The sequence below is a fragment of the Centropristis striata genome, chromosome 9 (genome assembly GCF_030273125.1).
Source record: "Centropristis striata isolate RG_2023a ecotype Rhode Island chromosome 9, C.striata_1.0, whole genome shotgun sequence".
Classification (NCBI taxonomy): domain Eukaryota; kingdom Metazoa; phylum Chordata; class Actinopteri; order Perciformes; family Serranidae; genus Centropristis; species Centropristis striata.
The window spans coordinates 17399129-17417994 of record NC_081525.1 but is presented as its reverse complement, the minus strand read 5'-3'; the positions used below and the strand labels follow the sequence as shown (position 1 = coordinate 17417994).

General features: G+C 37.4%; 1 protein-coding gene across 1 annotated transcript in view; it reads left to right on the top strand.

The window, feature by feature from the left end:
• Positions 1-16520, top strand: part of oca2 (oculocutaneous albinism II) — a 68182-nt gene extending 51662 nt beyond the window's left edge. Inside the window, exons 21-23 of the mRNA XM_059340491.1 lie at positions 1340-1433; positions 2177-2270; positions 16426-16520. Coding sequence (XP_059196474.1) covers positions 1340-1433; positions 2177-2270; positions 16426-16513 — 276 coding nt within the window. The 3' untranslated portion in view covers positions 16514-16520. The remainder of the gene's footprint in view (positions 1-1339; positions 1434-2176; positions 2271-16425) is intronic.
• Positions 16521-18866: the final 2346 nt, after the last annotated feature.

The window sequence follows — 18866 nt, the reverse complement described above, 5'->3', positions numbered from 1 at the left end:
CAGTCAAGCAAACATTCTCAGCAGAGAGGTGAGGGGAGAGCTGCAAGAAGAGGTCTCACTCTATTTTTTTACCAACTCACTCTAAATTTTTTTACCAACTGTGGCTTTAAGCAAACAATTCTATGGACGCCAACCAAGGGCAAACCATTTTGTCATTAGGATACAGTGTTTTTCTTTCTCTCACAGTTACTGTACATACTCAGAGAACATTTGCTTTCCCAACCACAGGAAGACATTTTGATTGATATAAGGCTATGTGCAGACTGCGTATATAGTGATATATATATATATATCTATACATAAAACATCTGGTTACACCAGCAGGCACCAATGGAAATATTCACTGCTACACTGCACGTGAAAGCTTTAATGTTTCATTTGTAGTTCAGTTCAGAGGAGATGCAGGAATTTAAATAAATCCCTCATAAAATAATCCGACATGCAGGGAATTCTAAAACTATTGGGACAGGGTTGGGAGCACACTGTTGTGCCCTCATGGTGGGACCTGATCTGACTCATTACCTCCTGTATGTTGCATGTAAAAGCCATCTCGTATCACATCATAGGTAGAGCTCCTGTGTAAATGTATTTGGGGGTTGCTAGTATTGGGAAGAGACTATTTACTGGTAGTTGTTATCAAGCAGATGTTTGTTCAAATGTTAATTTTTCCATATTATTTGATTCTATAAAACGAGATGTAACAATGTTTGACAGCTTCATTGTGCTCTGATTGGATCAGTTGGGCGGTTTGGGTGGGAACATGTCATAGAGGCTAATTGCTCCAAGTGATGTCACCAGCACAACATGGCAGCTGCTGGGGCTGGGCGATATGGCAAAAAAATGATACGATATATTTTTTCATATCGTCCGATCTCAATTATTATCATGATTTGTTATATTGTTAACTAGACTTACCAGTGTTAAAGCATCTGTACTGAAAACTAATGGAATTAGAGATTAGTTCAATATTTTATTAACATACGAAGCAAATAAACAAGCAAATAAAATAAGATCAACATAGAAAAATAAAATGAATAATAAAATAAAACAATTTTACTCAACAGTACAACAAATGTAGACAAACAAATAAGAATTGTAAGCCTAATTTCTCCTTTTAGGATGTTGCACGTACGGGGGGTACTTTGGTGGTACTTCTTTGAATGATTAAACAGATTTGCTTGGATACCAAACGTGACTAAAATTCTGTTAAAAACAGTTAATTTTTTTATTAAAATGATATTGGAAAAGCAATACATGTAAAATATTTTTTATAGAAGGGTTAAGACACTTAAAGCAGCATATATTTTCAATTACTTCCAATCTATCTCTGTACTTGCAGATTCCAGTTCTCATCAACCTCAGTCAGGATGCAGATGTCAACCTTCCAATAAAACCTCTCATCTTCGCCTTGGCCATGGGAGCCTGTCTCGGGGGTAAGCCTCTATTTTATATAATAGGAATGAGACTTTTTGTTTTGGGGCTAAAAACACACAACAACTGCACAAAGTTCCTTACAGCCACCGGGGACTTTATAGTTTATCCCTGTTTGAAAGGTGTGGATCTTTATCGATGGCCTCTGCCAGAGGGAGACATCATATGCTCTGGGTGACAGCCACACTTTGTACAGCTGTGTCACTCCCCGGGGAGGTCAGGCTGTGCTTTTTGTGAGCGCAGCCCCAAGGCCATCAAAACCTGCCTTATTCAGGCTCTACCACACCCCAGCGGCCGGCCCTCAGCACACTGTGGATCTGTTTGGGTGGGAAGGACACAAACAGTGAGAGAGTTAGAGAACTGTCATAGTGTTTCAGTTTAATCAACTGCGCTGTGACAGGTCCGCATCGATCGGCAGTATAATGTTGCCACCACCCAGCTCCATCCTCGAACTGACACCTTCTGAGATGTGAGAAGTATCGAACGGCAGGATGGATACGCACCCTGACTGTCAAAACACTGCCTTCAGTAGATTAGAAGGAGGAAAATTTTATACTTGATTAAGGCTGAAAATGACAGAATGCTGAAAGATTATCGTTAATGTGATTATTGGTATAGCAGTGCATAGATGTCTAATACTTCCTGTGATTGCTGTGTTTTATGTGACAGACCTGAATAACATTTAAAAACCAACGTTACATTTGGATTAACAGTTGCCCTTAATGTTGTTTTCCTGTCTGTTTAGGAAACGGCACATTGATAGGAGCATCAGCCAATGTAGTGTGTGCAGGAATTGCTGAACAACATGGCTACGGCTTTTCCTTCATCGAGTTCTTCAGGTAAGCCCTCTCTGCCTTAACAGCACTAAACATTACATATCAATGGGGTTGCAAAGGGGTGGAAAGTTTCAGCTAAATTTTCAGAGACTTAACATGTTTAAATTAAACTTGGAAATATTCCAAATCTGAAACTTTCCATGGGAATAAACTGGAAATTGGGGGTAATTTAAACAAATGATGTCATATCCAAACATAAAAATAAACATTTTGTTTTGTCATAAGCAGACATCCATGCAAAATCCCCAAAAAGTCCCATTCAAAATTTAAATGTTGAATTGAACATGTGATGGAGGAATGCACAGTGCATGTAGGGGGTGCAGCCTCAATAGGGGGCGTGGCCTCAATATCTTTTCCCCAACTATATTTAAGTTCCCTGTTAAGGGCCAACCTTCAATTTAGTTAATTCATGGTTTATTCCTGTTTATTCCCATGCAAAGTGTCCACCTTTGAAAATTCCTGGAATTTTGCAACCCTACATATCAACTAGCTCAAAGTTAGAAAAAAAAATAAGGTCATAAACAACATGTTTTTAAATCTTGCTGCCAAAGTGCCTTTATTTGTAGTTCAGCTCATTAATGTCTGACTTGTGTATCACTTTGAATCCAGTACCATAGGCTATATGGCCCAAAGCGGTACTTACATGTTAATGTACATCATATGCTACGATAGGAAATGCCAACACTGTGTGCTGAGTTGCCTGAGAACCTTTTTTCATACACACACAAACACACACAATGGAGACACCATGGTGGCTTCCACACACACCCTGCCCTCTCCCTCACTGTGCACATCTTCACCACCTGCACATATGTATTGTGTAAATTAGCAGAGTCTGGAAATAAAACCAGTGATAGCTCTTGGACAATTATTATTATTATCAGTCCTGCTAATAATGCAGGCCAAGTTCATAATAACAATGCTGACAGAAAAAGATAGGTTAAACTTTTATCTTCAAATGATGTCCCAAGGTGAGAGATGCCACTGATTGACACGATCAATTTGGCAGAGTGAAGCAATCAGTTTGATTGCTGCAAACATATATAAACATAATGGCGACACATGCACTGTAAAGCTGCAGGATAGATGCACTGGCACTGCGTGAATGGGAGAACCATTGATCAGCAGGTTCATTTCTGTGCATCAACATTCATGAGTTGCTTGGGATCAACCATTTATGGTTGAATGTGGGTGTGTAGAGGGTGTAAAATTGAATTTTAATTTATAAAACAAAATTGTGCGCTGACAGGTGTATGTAAGGTTTTATAAAACCGGAAATTTTTGACGTATGTTACATAGACAGTAGAAAAAATGAATGTGGTCTCTGTGACGTCACCCATAGGTTTCTAAAGAGCCGAAATGAAGCTCATTGTGTGTGGCTCTGGTGTTTGCCATCTTGGCAGTGTTTGACTCCTCCTAACGCTCGACTAGTCCGAAATTGCCAAAAAAATGGAGCATGGTTGAAGCCGAGGTGGGGTGAATGCAGCAGCTAGCCACCTACAGCTACACGCGAAATTATGCATAACTTTAAGCCTTGATATAAAATACACGGGGGAGTTATATAAACATGTACAGTTATCATGAAATTTAAAAAAAATATTTGTACCAGGCTGTAAAGATTTTTTCTTTCTGCTTTAAACTTGAGCATTTCAAAATGGGTATTGACTCGCTTTTGGAGCCAGCCTCAAGTGGCCGTTTGAAGAACTGCAGTCATTGGCACTTCAGCATTGGCTTTATATTTCAGCTCTGTGTCTTGCCACTAGGTACATACATATCCTTGTCTTTACCGCGGAATTTGCACATTTTTATCTGTCGAAACAGCAAATGTTTTTTTGTTTTTTTTAAGGAGGGCCCCTGACCTTGTACTGGGCAGCTGTTTCAGCTTGTGTCCTCCCCAGTGACACTGTGAGGGTGCTGACAGTGTTTACTACAGTGAGTGCGGAGGATCTCAGACTAGGGGCAAGATGTACTCAATAGTCTACAGAAAAAAACATACTGATTGACTGTGACTGACTGATTTGATACTTTGTGAAACACTCATAGAGAGCTTGATTTGAGAACTCTCTTGTGGGTGGCGAATGGTGAAAAATGTGATTATATCTTAAGCAGGATGATAAGTGCGCTGCCTTCTAAGTTGCCCCCTGCTCACTAATAGTTTTCATGACACACTTTGTAATCTGCTTGTTGGAGAGGTGGAAGTGGTCAGTGACAGATGAATATGAGTCTGATTAGGTTTAATATGCAATAGCTTGATAAAAGCATGTTATTTGATTCATGGAGCTTCTACGTTTACTGTATGTTCTATATCAGATAATATGTATCATTATATTAAGTTGCTACTGATAGGCAGATCCGCACCCTGAAGCTCTGTTACCATCGGTGTATGAATGTTTTTTTATGAATGGGTGTTTTTATCAGAGGCGCTGTAAAGCACTTTGTCCAGTAAGGTAGAAAGACGCGGTATAAATGCAGTCGATTTACCCTGTCTCACAGCAGGGAAGCCATATTCTCTGACACTTATAGTTTAAGGCAGTGTTATAGCGGATGTGCCAACACTGTGTCACAAAAAAGTACATCAAAGGGTCATGTGGTGGAAGCCAAGGTTAGAAGAAAACATTTCCACTGGACTGAGTGACAAGGATTGATCACTGCTGCCAATTTAATGGAGAGTCCTAATGTGGATGACCTGTCATTTTTGTGCCGTCCTTTGCACATCTGCTGTTCTTTTTTTGAGCTTTATATTCTTTTCTTTTATAGCCATAACAGCGGTTTGACTCTAGGAATGGAAATGCCAGTCAGTCCCACCCTTTAGGCCAGATTGAATATCTCAACAACTATTGGATGGATTGCCATGAAATTACCGAATATGAATTGTAATAACTTTGGTGAACCACTAAGTCTAGTCCAACCTAAAAAATAACATTTGTGGTTTTGAGTGAAATCTCTCAACAACTGTTGGATGGATTGCCATGACGATTGATAGACACATTCAGATGAACTGACCCATGGCTAAGTGGCGAAGCATCGGCCAGCTCCGACCAGGATCTGACAACTATAAACAGCTCTGCCTCAAAGACTCCAATGGAATCATTTCAGATTGTTGTTTTTTAGGCTGTTTTTGTGGATTTTGTGTTAGCCATGGTTTAACGTCTTTCCCGGGGCACATGTCAGAGTGATATTCTGTTACCCTGAGTGGTTTGGCAGGAGATATGTGTTAACATGGAGTGCAGCATCCAGTTGAAATGAGTAAACCAGGCCTGATGGTTTAATTACTTTTTAACGGGTGTTAGCGTAGAATTGGACATCATCGGCGTAGAAGTGGAGTGGATCATTTAAACAGATGCCTAAAAATGCTTAAAATGGGTCAATTATAGTCTGTTGATACATGTGGTAGTATAGTTTGTCCAAAAATAGCAAAGAAAACACCATATTATGGGATGTCCAAAAATGACCCCGTCAAAAAAAGTAATATTAAAAAAACCTATTTAATTGACAGCCCTATGTATTTTATGTATTGTAAGTGCTTTGTATTGCATATAACATTGAGGTATGCATTTTTCATGGTTGGCTGCTCAGCCTCTTCCATTGGCTCTGTTAGGATTTAGTCGAGCAGGAGGAGCAGCAGACAGGTCAGAAGACTGTGTCTGGTGTTGGTGAAAGAAAACAGTAACAACCTTTTAGTGTTGCTAAGAAAAACAAATGCACAATTACTTAGTCATTGTCTGCTTCCTGTTTTCTTCTCACTTTGCTTTCTAGGAAAAATGAATGCCATAATTTGTGGGAAATGTCATTACAGTTATTTATAGCACTGCTCAAAATTGTGATTGCACTAAGCAGACTCAGGCTTGTCCATCTACATTGGGATTTCACTGAAATGAACAAGAACAGTTGCAGCCTGTCAGCTCCACTTCCCTCACACTGTAGCTCTGTTTACAGTTATTGGATAGAAGCATTGCTCTCGGCTGGAGCACTGCCTGTAATTGGCTGTCTGTGGTAAGGGTCACAGCTGCTCAGAGAGACAGGTAAGGGGGAGAGAAGTCTGTCTGCGACTTCAGGCAGCTGGGACTGACTAGTGCTGTATCAGGTGGTTAAATATAGGGCCCAGATGAGCCCTCAGGGACGTGGATGCCTTTTTGATAGACCATCACAAAGGAAAATGAGTGACCCTGAATAGCTCAGCAGTTAGATGTCACGGTCCCTGTTGCTGCCTTCAGGCGTCCAGGACCTGATCATCCTCCTCTCTAACCATTAACCTGGGGAGCACGGGAGGACCATTAACTCCCTATGTACTGTACGGTCTGTCTCGACAGGGCGTCAGCCATTGCTAGTGCTCGTATGCTCAGTGTGGAATATACAGGCTGTCACAGTAATGTTTGATCAGGAGTGGAAGAAGTATTCTTTCAAAAAAATCATTGCTTTGAAAGAACAAACAAACTAAAACAATAAGCAGTGCAATTAAGTAAGACTAACACACACAAATATAGAAAATGAAATATATTAAATGCCCCAAATAAAATAGAATAACATAAAAACAGAAGAAAAAAACAAAACACATCAGAGATATTGTAACTCGGACTGACAATAATATTATTTGCTCTCCATTTTAAAGCACTGGAGATCATTTTAGCTGAACAGCCTATAATTGTTTGCACCTTTTCATAAGCTTTCCCCTCTCCAATCAACTTTTTAATCAAAGTACGCTGTTCTTCTGAACAATGTCTTGAACAACCCATTTTCCTCAGGCTTTCAAAGAGAAATGCATGTTCAACAAGTGCTGGCTTCATCCTTAAATAGGGGCCAACTGATTCACACCTGTTTTTTCACAAAATTGATGACCTCACTGTTTGAATGCCACACTGCTATATTTCTGAGAATCTACTGCACCTACTGGTACCTTGTTTGCCATGTAGCAATAAAAAATATAGTAAAAACCTGGCTATTTTGTGGCATTATTGCACATTGTTACACAGTAAATGGTGCCTTTTGGTCTGAGGTGCAGGTGCTCTAATGCGACATGAAATGGCTCACAGGTGCATCTTAATAAATTAGAATATCATTTATTTATTTATCTCAGTAATTCAATTCAAAAAGTGGAAATAACACATTATATAGATCCATTACACACATAATGGAACATTTCATGTCTTAATTTATTTAATTTCTTCTAATTATAATGATTATGGCTTACATTTAATAAAGGCCTAAAAATCAGTGTCTCAAAAAAATGTAATATTACAAAAGACCAATTTTAAAAAGTATGTTTAATATGGAAATGTTCCATATGCACTCAATACTTGGTTGGGGCTATTTGACTTGAACTACTGGAAATTGACTTTTTCATGATATTCTAATGTATTGAGAGTCACCTGTATATGTAACCCTTAAATACTATATTTAGTAATTGTACTTAGTGACTGTCAATTTCTGTTATTTAATTATATTATTATAATCTAATTTCATTTTAATTTGTGACTAAGTTGCTTTCGTGCAGGTTAATGACATGGCACAGATGGGCTAACATACCCTCATTAGTTGAGGTCATTTTCTGCACACTGGTATTTCAGGGTGTCTTTTTCAGCTTTCAAGGGCTTAAATCAACCATAGAGCAAATAACAAAAGACTTCCTGATCAAATATGTAATAACCACACTTATTTTTACTTTCAGTTGAGCTCCAGTGTGAGCTGATTTAAAAGGAGAGGACCATTACCTCATGCTGCCTCTCTTTGTCGCACCATGCGACATAATTGATATTCCCATTTATGCAGTTTTCTTTATCTGCAAAAGAGACCTTTGCTGGGAACAATGGCACCCTGTACTAGTGACTGCTGATGTGCTACCTTCATTTCCAAGAAATCTAGCAGGCACTGTGAGCAGGGGGAAAAAATCTGGAGGTACAGAGAACATTTCCTGTACCACCATACAGCCGAAACACTGCACATTTGAGCATTTTGCAAGTCATTGTGCTTATTGAAAAGCACAGGTCAAGCATTGTCATAGGGAGCTGTGCTGTCCTGCATCAAACAAACAGCCTCCACAGTCAGACAAGCGTGTCCCTCGAGTTTATCTTAAGAAAGTCTTTGAGATTGCATCGGGACTTTCAAAGAGCTCCCATCACATACAATTAAATCAACGTGTGAGATCACAATGCACGATGAGGATTTGTGGACAAGGTGAACCTTGTTCCTGTCTTTGCCGTATTGTGACAACTTTTTCATCTGCCCTCTGTCCCGTCATGCTGTGATGGTATTGCTCAGCAGAAAGAGATTCACTCTCACAGAGGTGACCTCAGCTTGTCTGATTATGTGAAAGTATAGAGATTCCTCACTCCATCCGTCCTATGTGGACATTCATTCCACAATGATAGAAATCATTGTGCTCTCATGTTAATGGGCCATTTAGAGGCTTTGACCTCGTAAAACACATGTATTCAGACTGTAATTCAAATGCAAATGTGGCACTGGTAGAAACATTAGCACAGTATGGAGTGAACTGTATTCTCCCACGACAGATCAATATACAAACAACTAAGCTGTTGTGACCCTCCGTCTACACCGCTGGATGCTACATTACTATCCAGATCTTTAATAGCATTGATTCTTCAGCCTGAGGGTGAGTGGTGTGCTTTAGTTGTCTAAAGTTTTCTCTTCAGTATCCCCAGTAAGCAAAAACAGTCTAATAATTAGAGCCTGTAGCTGATATAGCTGTGAGTTTTAAGCCATCATAAAGAACCCAGTGCAGTGCAGAGCAGTTTAATATCTATCACTTAATGTCATTGGGCCTCATTCATGAACCGTTCTTAAGAACAAATTTGTTCTTAAGTCGTACTTATGAAGATTTTACGAAGATTGTGGCATTCATGAATTTTATTCTTAACCAGGATTTTTCTTAGGTAAGAACAAATCCTATGAACACTCAGGAGTACTCTTAAGCACATTTCAGTGCTGACATGTTGGCATGGTTGTGTTGTCTTCTTTTGTTAAGTTCAATAAAATACATTGCTGTTAAATTTCCGTCATATTTATGTATTTATTTATTCATTTAATTTTTTTTCATTTTTCGTTTTAATTAAATTAAATGTGCCAACGCTTTAACATAAATCAAGTAAATTGGAAATCATGCCGTCCATTAGTGATACTACCCTATTTATAGGTGGCATTTCTCCATCCACGGCCTACAAAACAATGGCATATATATTGCTGCTGCCCCAAGGGCTCTGTCTGTTCTGGTTATGTTGCAAGTTTGCTCTGCAGGACTTCAATAATAATAAATAATATAAAAAATAATAAAATAAAACCAAGCCCAAGTTGCAACCCCTCAGTCCAATACTATACATATTAACATACATATTTTGAGCTTACACACTATGGTAAACTCCTGCCTTACAGGGCACACATTTTAAATATATATATATATATATATATATATATATATATATATAGTATAGTATAGAGTGGATCATTTAAACAGATTTAAATCAATCAATTGGATCACTGATAATCTCTTTAGCATTCAGATTATTTCAAATCCCATTAATGTGTTATGATCTTCACCCAGGAGCTCATAAACACACCAGACACACCAGATTCAGAGGATAGCCTTCCCAACTGGGGAAATGGGACCATTGGTGGAATGTGTGAATGCACGATTGGCCTTGGCATAGGTCCGCACTCTCCAAGTCATAATTCTAGTCAGGAGGTTAAGACCGTTTTCTCTGAAACACTTCAGAATATCCTTAACTGAGGTTTTATGATGAATAGGACAGACCTTTAAAATTACAGGAAGTGAAAGGTCAGGTTCTTATTTTTATATTTTAAAAGGCAGATTGTGGTGAATCTTTGTTTAGCCAGCTGACATGTCTACCTCGCCCTATTATTTAAGTTGAACATTTTCCTCTGAGGTTTTCCTCATTATTCACACCCTGTTAAACCTTTGATGTGTAAATAAAAATGATAATCACTCTGACCTTTGCAGCTCAGTTCAGTTGGCTACTCAAAAAGTTTGACTCTGTTACAATTTAAATGCACCACCACGCCGTGTTGAAATCATTATTAATGAGCCTAAGTGCTTGACTAGCCTCATTAATCTTTAGTTCAAGTACTAATTTGACATTTCCACATGCATATTAAATGGAAACTGCATAATATTATTCATCCGAATGAAGAAATAGTTGTAGCAATAAAGAGCAATACATTGACACACAATTAGTAGATAAGCACACACACATGCACACTTAAATTTACTCTTCTTCTTGTAAGCTTTTCAGCATCTCCGATGCAGAACACTTGACATATGTGAGATTCTGAAAGGTCATCCTAAAATAGAGCTTTGAAATGGCTTCTTCTGAGGACCTTATATAAGAGACACAACACAGACACAATAGCTGCTAAATCTTTCCAACTCTTCAAAAGAAAACACAAAATGCACACTAATAGCTTTTCAAATGATCTTAGCCATTTTCTGAATTCTGTATTTTTAGATTTTTGCATGTCTTTGTGTGTGTGTGTGTGTGTGTGTGTGTGTGTGTGTGTGTGTGTGTGTGTGTGTGTGGAAATGCATCTACTAAACCCTCTATTATATGTTGTTGTTTTCCATTTCTTGTATTGATATTTGATTGGACAGTTCTTATTTAGTTTATTTATGATGCAACACAACAAAGGATAGCAGTGATTACTAGTTAATTAGGGCACTGCATCAAGTGCCCAAACTCTCATTTTTCTTCTGAGACATGAAATCCTCCAAACATTTAACTTTTTTTCCCCAGTTGTCAAACATATCCTAAATAAGGAACTTGTGTAATCCATCTTTAATTGGCCACATGGGGGATCTTTAACTAAAGCTCAAAATTTGACCACATTTAATATCAGTAGCACTGACACCCTTGATCATGTGAAGCTCAGTACACATATTCTCTGGGGGTGCTCTTTAATTTTGCCAATTGTACAAACTTTTTTCACTTGTCCTGTTTTGTTTAAAGACCAATTTGCACCTAACATGGTTAAGATAAGCACCATCTAATACACTTTGAAACTATTTTTCAGTAATAGCAACAAGCAGCAAACTTTACTACATTATTTAAATAAGCCGCATGACTCCACTACAAGTAAAAGTCCTGCATTTAAAACTTACTTAAGTAAAAGTACAAAAGTATCAGCATCAAAATGTACTTTAAGTTTCAAAAGTAAAAGTACTCTTTATGCAGAATGGACCCACTCAGGTTGTTATATTATTAGAATATTTGTTTTGATGCTTTCATGAATGCAGTGTTTTAATTTTGTAAAGATAGGACTCATTTTATCTACTAAAATACTGTTATGAGGTTTACAAATATGTCAAATCACTTTAAATGTATCATGTTTTTTTATGTTAAATCTTGACCTGAAAAATAACTTAAGCTGTCAGCTAAATGTAGTGGGGTAAAAAGTACAATATTTGCCTCAAAATGTAATGAAGTAGAAGTATTAAGTTACATAGAATGGAAATACTTAAGTAAAGTACAAGAACCTCAAAATTGTACTTAAGTACAATACTTGAGTAAATGTACTTAGTTACATTCCAACACAATGAAATTAGGGACTCTGGTTACAGTATCCAAACAACTATGTGTAGGTTCACTTTATATCAGATATAACTAATGTAATTTATCTTTTATTGATCTAGCTGTCAATCATGTTCCAAAAAGTCACATTTTTGCTGGTAAAAACATTTGCGTTGCCTGCAGTGTGAAACTTTTGCCTCCCTTTGATCTGGTGGTGAGAGTAATCTCACAATAGAAATAGATTTCATCTTACTGTAGCAGGATAACTTGTGCATTAACTTCAACAGACTCACTGAGGCGAGTAACAACCAAAAGAGCAGTGGAGTAGTATGAAGCAGAGCAAGTCGCTAAAAAGTCAAATTTAACGACTTCTTCAACACACTTTTGTCACAGTGGCGGAGAGTACATTGCTATCGCCAGATGAGTGACAACTGTGTTCGACTAATTTTCTGTAACAGCATGAAAGCATGGCAGAATCTGCAAGCTAGCATGCTAACTAACCAGCTGTCCGCTAGTTAGCTGTGGGCCCGAGGCGGAGCTCGCTGAAGTCTCTCCCCTTCTCCCCTTCAATGCTGTAACCTTGTTAGTTGTCGCTGTCGGTCACTTCATCATTGTGTGAACTTGTTTGGCAAAGGCTTGAATGTAACGGATGCTTGTTTATAGGCACAAGTCCCGCACTTCACCTTTAAACACCATTTTATGGGATGTCCAAAAATCACCCCCTCAAAAAAAAAGTCATACCATAGTATGTCGATTTTTGTCAAAAATTGCCAAATTTTAAAATCCCTTAAAATGCTGGAAATTACCCAATTATACTCTGTTGATACATGTAGTAGTACGGTTTGTCCAAAAATAGCGAAAAACACCATATTATTATCCAAAGATGACCCGCACAAAAAAACGTCATGTCAATTTTTGGCAAAAAATTGTAAAATTTTAAAAGCCTAGAAATGCTTCAAATGGGTCAATCTGTCTGTTAATACATATTAGAGCATAACATGGCCAGACATTATAGAAAAACACCATATTTCTAATTAAAACCTTAATGACACATACTTGACAACTTATTTTTTACATATTTATTTCCATACTTCCATAAAAGGCAAGTTCATATAAGGAAGTTAAAAATACAAAACAAGAAAGTCATGGACCTCTATGAGTCAGTGGCCATCAAATACTGAACATCAGCGCTAACTGAACTAAAATAGTCATCTCCAGCCTTAAGATCCCCTGAGAAGAAATCCTGCTCAGGTAAACAGAAAACACACACAGCAAAGAGACATGTAACCTTTTGCATCTCTCTAAAATTGAAGCCTGCACAGTTAACCTTGCCATTTCACATAATTGTCTACAAGGCCGTGTCTGACCCAAGTGTCTCCTGCAGTAGTTATTGTAATGGCTGTTTCACACTGAAAAATAAGGTACGTCTGTTGGTAAAACTACATTTAGACCAAATAGAATATAAAATTGTGTTTTATGTTGAACAAAACAAACAGCCCATTACCCTCACTCTGTTGTTATCATGCGTCATCATCATAATAATTGGTCATGCATTAGAAATAACTTTCTGGTATCATGTTGTCATTAATCTTAATAGGAAGATAAGCAGAGTTAATAAACAATGATGTGAAAGTGAGGTATAGCAGCAGAGGGTTTATGGTTATTTTCTGGTTTATTTGGTCCTGATGTGTTTATTGACTCCATCATTGACATACACCTCACACTGCACCATTATACTGGTGAGCAACATCTGCTCTAAATTATATTTTAATGATATGAGTTCTCTTAATATTTTAGTAGGGGTACTATAGTTTTAATGACTTCTTCCCTGCTTCGACAGAGATAAATCTACATAAAGATGTATTTTCTTTTCTGCTTTTGTCCTTTGAAAGGGAACTGTGTCAGGGACTGGGGGCAAACAGATCTCTGGCCTTCAGAGCTGCCATGTGTCCAAATAGGACATGGTAGACATCCAAACGACAAACCATCTGCAGCTCTTGAGTCAACGAAGGGCACATTTTAAAATTCATGATACTAATTGAGGAGTGATAAACTTGGAAAGCAGTCTGGCCTGTAGTCTACTTACAGTTTTACATAGCTACTGCGACTGTAATGGGAGTGATCACTGCATGAAGCGGACTTAATTTTAGTCATTATAATGAGAGTAGGACTGGTCTTTAAAAATGCCACAATGCAAACTACAATTTCTTAAGTCGTCACAACAAACTTTAGGCCCCTACAGGTGATAAACTTTTGACTTGTTTATGTCCCACTAGTTAGTTCCCCTCAGCCTCTGTTCCCATACAGCTACTTTTGTAGCGGCTAACCAGTTCAAATCTGACGCAAAATAGTTCTGCGACACTTACGTGATTATTCAGCAACAATTTTGACCGTGATATCAGTGACGCGATGCTGACAACAGACTGACACGGCAAGTCCAAACAGTCGAGACATCAACATGGAAGGAGAAGAGTTGGTTTGTGTTTTACTGTTCGTCGTGTTTCTACGTCTTTTGTCTTGGAGACTGTGCATCAGACAGTCAGTCAGTCTGCTCTGCATATTTCTTTTAAAAATGGTGCTGTTCTGTTGTGGTTGTTTCGAGTTCTACTCACGTCATATTCCGCCTCAACCGTATCCAATCAGCGTCGACTAGTTTGTTGAGGCAGGTACTTTATGAGCTGGTACCTGAGCTGCTAACCGGTGAAGTTGGGCGGACGTTGGGCGGATCCTCCCTCCCAAGCCACACCCATATCGGCTCACTAGAGGGAAAAGTATGTAATGAAAATGCGCCTGAAGAGTCGAAAACACAGATATCACCCAAATACAAATTCATGGCTATTTAAATGTACCCAGTGCCATGGATACCAACTGCCACGCCTCTATCCTGGTTGTCAGTCACAGGTAGCCATGCCCTGCTTTATCTTCTATTTTACTCTAAATGGGATTTACTAATTTTTTAAAATAACCATCATGCTGTATTGAAGAAGACTTGAAACTGGCGATTGAGTCCATTAACTCATTCGGAAAATGTTTACTAAGGTAATAAATCAAGTGAGAAGTAGGGTCATTTTCTCATAGACCTCTATATAGCCTTCTTTTTGCAACCACTGGAATCGCCCCCCTGCTGACCATTTGAAAGAATGCAGGATTAAGAAGGATTAGAAGCTACTACCACTTCTTTTATACACACTATGATTAAGCCTGATGTGTTTTTATTTGGCAAATAATATGCAAACCTGCTTTAACATCTCATTGGGCTTCTTGGGTCTTGGAGCAGCCGATAGTGATCAAAGAGACAAACCTTCATCTGAGGTGTCCTTGTGCAAGACATTGAGTAACTGTGGGCTGAGTGAAAAGAGAGTCTCAGTAAAGTGTCACACATCAGAATAAAAATCTGTTTTATTCAAGAACATTCTCACCTATGAGGAATTTTGAGCATCTGTGGCTGCTGAGGTTCTAATTGGGTCTAACGCAAAGTAAAACAATGAACTGAGTTCTATAAGGGAGAAGCAGACACTTTTAATGTTAGTTCTGCCGAAATGAGACAAAAGGTTTCTCATAGTGTAGCAGTCATTGTAATGTTCTTCTCACATTAGAAAATAAGCTTCTGAAATGGCCTTAAGACATCTGTTTGTAAATGTCAGGTCAGCCGTATATAGATAGCTAATTGATTTGACATTGAGCGCCGGTCCACCTATTCGAGTGTGGTTAACAAGTTGTCTAATGAAAGAAATGAAAAAAATAAGAGGAGAGAGGAGCTGTGATATCAGGTGATATTGTAAAGTACCCATCACCTTATCAAACATTAATTCATGAACATGTTGCTTCAGGCAGTCAGCTCCTTTTGTCTGATGTGGAGAAATGAAACCAAACATGTCTGCAGTTTCTCATTACTGAACTGTTGAGAGGTTTGGGGATTTTTCTAACAATTATACTGTAGATTGTGGCACAAAACTCAACAGATGCTTGAGTTACTCCCAGTATACAGCACTCCTTAAACACTTGGTGTTGTTTACCAGTGGTGGAAAAAGTATTCAGATCCCTAAGTTAGGAAAAGTACTAATACTAAAAAAAAATTACTCCACTACAAGTAAGAGTCCTACATTCAAAACTTACTTAAGTAAAAGAACAAAAGTATCAGCATCAAAATGTACTTAAAGTATCAAAAGTAAAAGTACTCGTTCAGATTGTTTTATATATTCCAAATATATTATTAGATTATTTGTATTGATTTATTTAATGCAGCAGCATTTTCTTGTCCAGGCATTTATATCAATCATAAATCTAAAGTAACTAAAGCTGTCAGCTAAATATAGTGGAGTAGAACTAAAAAGTTACATAAAATGGAAATACTCAAGTACAAGTACCACAGAATCATACTTAAGGACAGTACTTGAGTAAATGTACTTAGTAACATGACACCACTGGTTTATACTTTGTATTATGTTACTGTTGAATGTGTAAAACCCTGCATTACATTATGATACAAGAATGAATAAACTAAACTATATAATCAAAGCAGACGCTTTTCACACAGATCTAATTCTAGTTTTTTTTAAAGTTTCTGCAGGAAAACATTGAATTTATTTTATGACATAAATGGTTCTTCTTGCTTCTTACAGGTTAGGATTCCCAATGATGATCATGACGTGTATGATCGGCATGTGCTACCTGCTGGCCACCCACATCGGACTAGGATGGAACATGTAATACACAATACACAACTGCTGTACAGAGCCAAAGAGACTGTGTGTGTGTGTGTGTGTGTGTGTGTGCGCGTGTGTGTCCACTCCTTCAAGCATTCAGCTCACTGTAAATGTGATAAGTAACCTGATGGACAGATCAGATTACAGGCACTATATGAAGCACAGCAGCCATATTTTGGAAAATGCCTTTGACTAAAGTGCAGAGCAGCAGGGACCAGGGGCCGGATTCGCAAAATTGTTGTTAAGATCAAACTTAAGAAAATTCCCGAGGAAAAAAAAGATGTTCCTAAGAATGTTCTTAAATGCTATTCACCATTTTTTCTTAAGAATTTGTGTATGTCTTAGGAACATCTTAGTTGTCGCACGTTCTTAGATTTTTAACTTAAGATGGTTTCAGTAACTTGGCCTACTTGAATAATATGTTCATAGTGATTAATTAAGTAGTATCAAATACAATAACTGCCTCCCTGGTGTACTAAGAGTACATTGTAGTTTAATCTAGGAATAGGCCTACAGACACAGACTGAAAGGACATTTCAATTATATGCCAAAATAAGATTTATGTGATACATTCACAAAAAAACTACTCTGACCAACTTATTAACAAATTTTGTTAACACATTGTCTAGGGCTGAATTAAATATTAAAGAAATCAAATAAATGTAATATAAATGTGTTAAAGTAAATACTTACCTTTTCACTGTAGCTGTTTTAAGACTGGTGAGGGCTTCTCTTAAAGTTGTGAAGAAATATGAGAAGAAATCTAAGAACTTTGTTTTCAAGAATCTCATTTGTTCTCTAGTTTTATCTGAGGGGAAAAAATAAGAAGAAAGTTAAGAAAAAGACAAAAAAAAGATAAGAATTTCCTCATGAATACCAAATCTTCTTAAATTTTGTCTTAAGAGCAAAGTTAAGAAAAAGTGGTACTTAATTAGAATTAAGAATCAATTAAGAAGCCTTTTTTCTTGAGAATGCTTTGTGAACCCGGCCCCAGGATTACAGGAGCTTTGACCAAAACTTTGAAACTAACACCCAACAGTATGACGGGTTAGTTCTTGATGACTCCTTCACAGTCACAGACTTAACTTTTTGTCCTAGCAAGAGTTGATCTAAGGGAAGGACATGAGTCTACTGGAGAGAATGGTCCCAGTCCATAATGCTATAAATGGTGCTACTGCCTCAGTGGGTGTAACTGGTGTACAGGTGCATCTCAATACATTAGTACAGTAGATGGACATACTTTCAGAGGCCAACATTTCCATATTAAACATACTTTTTAAAATGTATCTTTTATAATCAAATTTTTGAGACACTGAATTTTAGGTATTCAATAAATGTAAGCCATAATCTTTATAATTAATAGAAATTAAATAAATTGAGACATGACATGTGTCATTCTGTGTGTAATGGATCTATATAATGTGTTATGTCCACTCTTTGAATTGAATTACTGGCATAAATAAACTTTTCTATGCTATTCTAATTTATTGAGATGCACCTGAAAGTGATTCCAGCTATGGCCTCTGATTTAAAACTGCTCATTCTTTTGGAAATCTATGTTTACAAACAAGCTAATTTCTGAATTAATTGTATTACATTGATTTGCATTTAGAGATAATTAGCACACTGATCACTTTGTTCTAGGCAAACATTTCACCCATGGTTTACCAAATGTATGTTGATATTTTAAAGGAACCACCATACCCATTGAAAGGGATTTTATAAAGTCTAATATTTTTGTCCAAATCTCAATGAACCTCATGAATAAAAAGTATGAATAAATTGGAGGATAGCAGAATGATTAAATAAAACAAATGTAGACAATAATGTACTGTGTACACAATGATCTCATGTAAACTCTATGATTTAGTTCAGTTAACCATATTTAATGTAGAACATATTGAACCGTGTAAATGCTGTTACAAGGAATGGACACCATGTTCTTACCTTGTCCAGTTGAAACCATCACCTGTATTTATTGTACAGCCCAACAACCTGTTAAATGGTTGACACTTTCAGACACATGAACAATAAAGATTGTGATGTATCTGCTTTTCATTTGGCTCAGTTTGAGATTGTCTCTTTGTGTATGTTTGGCACCACTAGCACGTTTCTCACTTTCATCTTAAAGAGATTGGCCTGAAGGTGTTCCATCCATTGACATCTGCGCTGAGACAGACAGGACAGGACAGATTCAGAAATTCACAATATTTAAATGAGATTAGAATATAAACAACTGAAATCATTATCTTGCAGCTGTTATGTAACCATGAGATATGGATTTTATCAGTTTGAACATCAAATATTTTGCCTTTTAATTAAAAACACATCAAGTGGTTTTTTGGAGGGTCATCCTG